Source organism: Nomascus leucogenys, unplaced genomic scaffold, assembly GCF_006542625.1.
Source record: "Nomascus leucogenys isolate Asia unplaced genomic scaffold, Asia_NLE_v1 001047F_57662_qpd_obj, whole genome shotgun sequence".
Lineage (NCBI taxonomy): Eukaryota > Metazoa > Chordata > Mammalia > Primates > Hylobatidae > Nomascus > Nomascus leucogenys.
This window is the reverse complement of record NW_022096944.1, coordinates 8632-15672: the sequence shown is the minus strand read 5'-3', so window position 1 is coordinate 15672 and position 7041 is coordinate 8632. Positions and strand designations below refer to the sequence as shown.

The window sequence follows — 7041 nt, the reverse complement described above, 5'->3', positions numbered from 1 at the left end:
ATGAAGGTAATCACGGACATACTGGATACCCTCATTGGTAAGGTACCAGTAGAAATGTCTCCAGGCAAACTGTTCCTTCACGTAGTAGCCTCGGGACCACATGACGTGAAGGTTGGGCACATTCTTTTTTTTTTTTTTTTTTGAGCCGAGTCTCACTCTGTCTCCCAGGCTGGAGTGCAGGGGCGCGATCTCAGCTCACTGCAACCTCCGCCCCCTGGGTTCAAGCAATTCTCCTGCTCGGCCTCCCGACTAGCCGGGATTACTGGTGTCTGCCACTGCGCCCGGCTAATATTTTTGTATTTTTAGTAGACACAGGGTTTCACCATCTTGGCCAGGCTGGTCTTGAACTCCTGACCTCGTGATCTGCCCGCCTCGGCCTCCCAAAGTGCTGGGATTACAGGCGTGAGCCACCGCGCCTGGCGTGTGGGGTTTTTGAGATGGAGTCTCACTCTGTCACTCACGCTGGAGTGCAGTGGTGCGATCTTGGCTCACTGCAACCTTGGCCTCCTTGGCTCAAGTGATCTTCCCACCCCAGCCTCCAGAGTAGCTGGGACCACAGGGGCGTGCCACCATGCCCAGCTACTTTTGTTATTTTTTGTAGAGACGGGGTTTCGCCATGTTAGCCAGGCTGGCGTCAAACTCCTGATGAGTTCGAGGGATCTGTCCGCCTTGGCTTCCCAAAGTACTGGGATTACAGGCGTGAGCCACAGCATCCTACTTGAAAAACTATTTTAAATAACTGTTCCAGCCCTGACGTGGTGGCTCATGCCTGTAATCCCAACACTTTGGGAGACTGAGGCGGATGGATTGCCCGAGCTCAGGAGCTTGAGACCAGCCTGGGCAACATGGAGAAACCCCATCTGTACTAAAAATACAAAATTAGCCAGGCATAGTGTTGTGTGCCTGTAATCTCAGCTACTGAGGAGACTGAGGCGGGAGGATGGCTTCAACCCGGGAGTCGAGGCTGTAGTGAGCCGTGATTGTGCCACTGCACACCAGCCTGGGGAACAGAGCAAGACCCTGTCTCAAACAAACAAACAAAAACCTGTTTCAGTAATTACAAAGTAGTTTGTGTCAGACAAACTCTCTTGCCAATAAAAATTCAAAACTTGCACAGAGAAATAGACCTCAGGAAGAAAGCAGTAGTCTTCATGGGCTGATGACACAGAGGTTAGAGTTTGGGGCCTCCAGAGTGTTTCTAAGTTGAAAGGCAAAATCCAGGAACAGAGACAGGCAAATCGGGGTAAGCCTCAGATTTTGCATAAAAATTTCTTTCCAATCCTTGGATGCCTCCTAATGGTATAAGACTCCAAGAAAGGCCAGGCACTATGGCTCACACCTGTAATCCCAGCACTTTGGGAGGCCGAGGTGGGCATTCAAAATCCTTGCTCTTTCTGAAGTAGACTAGGGGCTTCCCCGAGGGGCAGTCTCACCTCACCCTGAGACCTTTGCATGCCTTGTGGGTAGAAATATTTGATGAGTCCTCTAGGGGCCCTTGGGACCTTGGGCTATGAGGACCAGGAGCATTAGAGGACTGTGCCCCTTCTCCCCACTATAGATTGAAGTAAAGCCCTTGGTGAAGTTCACCAGTAGGGAGTTCAGCTTGAAGACGATGCCGTCCCGAAAACAGACAGGGGTCTTCGGAGTCAAGATTGCAGTGGTCACCAAGTGAGTGCAGAGGGACTTGGGCTCACGCACTGAGGGTGCCTGTCCCTTCAGCTGTTTCTGCAGAAAAGAGCATGTGTGGGTCTCTCCTCTCTGTGCGTGGCCGCTGCACGGTGAGGTCAGGCCCCAGAGAACACTTGGTGTGTTCAGCTACCTCCTGTGTTTCCTCCAAACCAGCTCAGGAATGTCTTTGCTGCCTTGCTTGGAAGCAGTAGGCTGGCTCCAGGAACTGCCCAAGTGCAGGGTTTTCTGCCCTTGCTTGGAATTTGTGACGGTCCCAGGTTCCTGTTGAATGGTTGTAACTAACCCCTGCCCTTTTGTCAGGAGTCAGTTGCCAAGAGAAGCCTGTTTGTTGTTTTGAGAGCAGTTCTTGCAGACACAGATCACTTCCTTAGGGAATTCATTTGCTTCCCCAGGATGGAATCTGGCTGGGCCCCGACCTTGCTGGTCACGTGGGCCAGGGCCTCCATCAGTCATACCCTGGACTCCTTTCTGTGTCTAAACACCACTCCCCACCCCCAACTGCATGGCAGCCACTTGGTAGCACTCTGGGAGGGCTCTGGGCATGAGCATCGAGGACTCCATCAGCAGCCCCTCCAAATAACCACGGCTAATGAGGGTGGCTTGAGAAGCTGCTTTGATGTGCTGCTAAATCCAGTTGCAAAACAGAACTAAAGGCCTCTGCACAGCACTGTGTTCTGACTTTGAAGTATTCTTACTCTAGTGTCCTGTGTGGAGGTATTGGAATTGTTCATTGCTAAGACTCAGAGGAGAAACACACTTAGCATCGCAGGACTTGGGGCACTGGTGCTGAGGCAACCCTTTATTCGTGGGATGTTTATTTTAGGCCTGGGCCTGGGGCAGGGGTCAGGGGATTCTCCTCTCACACACCACGTGGATGGCAGCACCAACACCGGGCCTGATCTCCCAGCTGGGAGCACAGGTTGCTAACCCCAGATCTGGAATCTTTCAGATGCCCTTGCTGTGCTGACTTGACTTAGGCCTCCTGACCATCCCACAAAGATCATGTGTGACTTGCATAGGGTCTGGCTGCTTCAGCCTCTTAGAAAAGTCCTGAGAAAGTACTTGCAATGAGGACCGAGCTTGCAGAGGGAGGACAGGCATGCACAAGGCTCTGTGTGCAGCCCCAGACCTGGGCACCTTCGTCACCGTCCTCACCCCACCTCCGGGTGTACAGATAGGGGGCAGGTCTCCTGTGCTGTGGCCCAAGCAGGGCTGTCAGGACACTGAGAACATTCTCTCCTCCTGCAGGAGAGAGAGGTCCAAGGTGCCCTACATCGTGTGCCAGTGTGTGGAGGAGATCGAGCGCTGCGGCACGGAGGAGGTGGGCATCTATCGCGTGTCCAGAGTGGCCACGGACATCCAGGCACTGAAGGCAGCTTTCGACGTCAGTGAGTGTCGGCCTCCGCAGGATGGGATGGAGGTGTGGGCGGCGGTGTCCACGATGAGATCTCAGAGCGCTCCATGGCCAGGGCATGTCACATCCTTCTCTGTGTCTTTTCTTCATTTACTGTTTTATTATTTTTAAGAAAGAGAAGACAAGAGTTGTAGAAGGAGCTTCTGTAGAGGCCAGATTTTAAACCATCCTAGCTACAGGTGCTGCTTGCTGGGGTGCACCAGGGGCTTCCTCAGGCCCTTGGCCTTCCTGCCTTGGGGGTGGACAGGAGGTGGAAGCCCAGGACTCAGTGCAGTCTGTCCACTGCCCTGCTTGAGGATGCAGAGGGCAGAAGGCACTGATGGGACCCAGCTCAGACCGGGGCTTTAACATCTCTGCCTCCATCTCACCAACCCTCAGAGGCTGTGAAAGACCTGGAGCTGCCCCAAATGCCAGGGGAGGGCACTGAGACCCCAGAGGGTCCTTGCCCAGCATCTTCAAAGCAACAGGATTTTGTGCCTGCAGACTCTTCTTTGGGGCACACACCACCCACCCTGACCAGGATCCCTAGAATGCCCAGCATCCCTGGGAGGGCTCTGTGGTAGTTTCAGCTCCCTCTGGGGGCCCAGAATGGACCTGGCCTGTGGTGAGGATGTAAACACCAGTGGCCAATTGGGTCCAAAGGAAGACACAGGTTCAAACACTGAAACCAATCAGATTCTCCCATGGCCTTCCTGCTATCAGAAGGCACTGGTGCAGGGGTGGTTGCTATGTACAGGGCAGAGCCACCCATTCCCCACGCAGGCACTGTGTCCTGCCACACTGGCCTCCTCCTGGCCATCACATGGGGCCAAGCAGGGGAGAGGAATGGGAATGCCCACGCACCCCCATCAACTCTGCAGACACAGAACCATGCACAGCTCTTGGGAGGAGTCAGATGAGCTGCTCAAAGCCCGGGAGGGTCCCGCACTATGGTCAGTGTGGCAGGGACGGTGCTTTAGCCAAGGCAGGGATGGCGGGTGACTCACTCGGGATCCTCAAGGAGGCCGCGTCATTTCCGTGCTCTTTCCAGATAACAAGGATGTGTCGGTGATGACAAGCGAGATGGACGTGAACGCCATCACAGACACGCCGAAGCTGTACTTCCGTGAGCTGCTGGAGCCCCTCTTCACTGACGAGTTCTACCCCAACTTTGCGAAGGGCATCGGTGAGCACTGGAGGCCTTGGCCTCATGGGAGACGTCTCCTCCACGTGCACTGCTGCCCTTGGAGGCTGTGAAAAGTGAGGTGTGAGAACCCGAGCTGTGCCCCCTCTGCCATGGTCGGCATTTTAACCCAACCTCAGAAAGCAGGGGACCAGAACAGAGCCTGTCCTGGAAGCCCTCGCCCATCCCCAGAGGGCTCCCGGTCCTTATTCCTCAAGGAGACCAAGAGGCTGAAATAGTCAGCACTGCCATGCTGTGGGGTCCTAAAGTCTGCTGTACTTTCTGCAGACCAGGGCTGAAGGAGGGTGCCCAGGTGCTCTAGCCACGGGTCCTGGCCCAGTCGAACATGGGTTCCAACATGGCCTGACCCTTAGTCAACCTGGAGGCTGATGTCTAGAGTGGGCGCTGGCACGTGCAGCACCTGTAGCCTCCGCATCACCCTTAGGGCAGGTCTGCCTCTCACGCCCATGCACAGAGGACCTGCTCTCCCAGCCTCCAGGTGCCCCTGTGGTGTCCAGGACGACAAGGGGGTCTCTGCGTACTTGGTGGGGCTGGGGCCTCCCACTTCCCACCTCCTTGTGTCCCTCACTCCCCTGTTTCATTCCACGCCGAGCCTCCCCTGCCTTGGGCTCTTCTGGGGAGGGGGTGGTGGCAGGAGTTGTCCAAGGGCAGCTCTGCCCATGAGCGGCTGCTCCCGCGGCTCCTCCTGCTGCTGTTTGCCGCGTGCTGCTGACCCGTGTGAGGTAGAGAAAAGGCGTTCAGGTGGCTCATACCCCACACCAGCGCCCCTCACAGGGTCCTCACTGGGGGCCAGAGCTGTGAGACTGAGGATGACGACGAGCCTGGGCTGTGCAGGGACACAAGCCCCAGGTGCTCCATGTGACCACCTCGGGAGAGGTCTCTGGCTCGTTGTGACCCTGAGGAGTAACCCACCGCCTCCTGCAGCTCTTTCAGACCCGGTTGCAAAGGAGAGCTGCATACTCAACCTGCTGCTGTCGCTGCCGGAGGCCAACCTGCTCCCCTTCCTTTTCCTTCTGGACCACCTGAAAAGGTAGCCCAGCTCTCCCGTGGCAGCCCAGGACTCCAGGTCCCCAGGCCGCGGGGTGCCCTTCTGCTCCCACTAGACCCCCAACACCGAGGACCTTTTCCCCTGACCCCTGTCTGCAGTCACTCACTGCCTCTTGCGACTAGTGCCACTGCCACTCCTGCCCCCGCCTCTCCTCTTTGCCACCCTCCTCCCCCTGCACTGTGGCCTTAAAAAAGAGCTCAGAGCTTTGGCCATGGCCAGCAGAGCACTAGGACCCCCTTCTTCCCTCCCAGTCACATCATAGAGGAGACTCCCTCACCAGCCCAGAGTTGGCCCCTTGTCCTGGGCCACTGAGACCCAGAAGTACCAGGGCTGGAGTCACCTTGCAGCACAGCCAGGGTCGAGGTCACTCCCTTCCTGAGGACTCCAGCATGGCCCAGCCCCTCTTCCTCTTTCCTGGTGGTGGCATTGAAACAGCACCCTCTGCTTTGGTCCTCTACACGGTGGCAGAGAAGGAGGCAGTCAATAAGATGTCCCTGTGCAACCTCGCCATGATCTTTGGCCCCACGCTGCTCCGGCCATCAGAGAAGGAGAGCAAGCTCCCTGCCAACCCCAGCCAGCCCATCACCATGACTGACAGCTGGTCCTTGGAGGTCATGTCCCAGGTATGGGAAGACAGGCTCCAGCCCTGGCAACCCTGACCTGCCAGAGGCGGCCTCTGCCTGCCCCACCCCCAGTCCTGCCCATCTTCCTACTTGCATTGTATGTGGTGTGGCTGACATTCCTGGAGAGGGACTTGCCTAGGTCTGCATGGATGAGAGTGATAGTGGGGGCCCAGGCCACCTTCTGGTCCTGCTAGTGCACTTTGCTGGGGGCTTAAAACTACCTCAAGTGTTTGGGTGTGGTGGCTCATGCCTGTAATCCCAGCACTTTGGGAGGCCAAGGCAGGATACCCAATCCCAGGTGTCTGAGACCAGTCTGGGCAATGTGGCAAACTCCATCTCTAGAAAGAAATAAAAAGAAAAATTAGCCAGGCATCGTGGCACACACCTGTAATCCTAGGTATCTGGGAGGCTGACACGGGAGGATTGCTTGAGCCCAGGAGTTAGAGGCTGCAGTGACCCATGATGGAGCCACTGTACTCCAGCCTGGGGGACAGAGCAAGGCCCTGTGCATCTCTAAAATAAACAATCCCCCCAGCCCCAAGTCATGCCTTGTCTCACTGTAAGGGGTTCATGTCGCCAGCAGGGGTTTCTAGCACCTGAGATGGACTTGGAGGCTTGGGCCCCAAGGACCTCCCACCAGCAGCTGGAGCCCCCCTCTGAGCCACTCTCCTCTTCCCCACTCTGCCCCGGCAGGTCCAGGTGCTGCTGTACTTCCTGCAGCTGGAATCCATCCCTGCCCCAGACAGCAAGAGACAGAGTATCCTGTTCTCCACCGAAGTCTAAAGGCCCCAGTCCATCTCTAGGAGGTGAACAGACGGCCTGGAAACCTCTGGCTAATCGGACCGTCCGTAGAGCGGGAACCTTCCTGAGGTGTCCTTGGGCCACCCCCAAGTGTCGGGCCATCTGCCAAGAGACAGCGACCCGAAGCCGAAGGACAGGTGACTGGACAGATCCCGCCCAGGTCTGGGAGCCCCAGGCTGGCCTCAGACTGGTTTTTCCATGCAGCCACCCGAGGGCGCCCCAAGCCAGTGCATCTCAGAGGCCAGGCCTGGCCCTGGGAGACAGGGTGAAGGGAGTGGTTTTT

At 56.6% G+C, this 7041-nt stretch overlaps 1 protein-coding gene across 1 annotated transcript; it reads left to right on the top strand.

Annotated features, from left to right (window-relative positions):
* Positions 1–6841, top strand: LOC100592080 (breakpoint cluster region protein-like). Its single transcript, XM_030808871.1, has 7 exons — positions 1–42; positions 1559–1668; positions 2938–3077; positions 4134–4268; positions 5211–5316; positions 5795–5957; positions 6651–6841. The coding sequence occupies exons 1-7, from the start codon at positions 1–3 to the stop codon at positions 6738–6740; spliced, it is 786 nt and encodes a 261-aa protein (XP_030664731.1). The 3' UTR covers positions 6741–6841.
* The last annotated feature ends 200 nt before the right edge of the window (positions 6842–7041 follow it).

What these genes read in the sequence shown, in the direction of transcription:
- LOC100592080 (XM_030808871.1), top strand. Translation starts at nt 1, where the DNA reads ATGAAGGTAATCACGGACATACTGGATACCCTCATTGGTAAG. An exon ending in AAGATTGCAGTGGTCACCAA is followed by an intron (nt 1,669 to 2,937) that starts GTGAGTGCAGAG and finishes CTCCTCCTGCAG; the next exon opens with GAGAGAGAGGTCCAAGGTGC. An exon ending in GAAGGCAGCTTTCGACGTCA is followed by an intron (nt 3,078 to 4,133) that starts GTGAGTGTCGGC and finishes TGCTCTTTCCAG; the next exon opens with ATAACAAGGATGTGTCGGTG.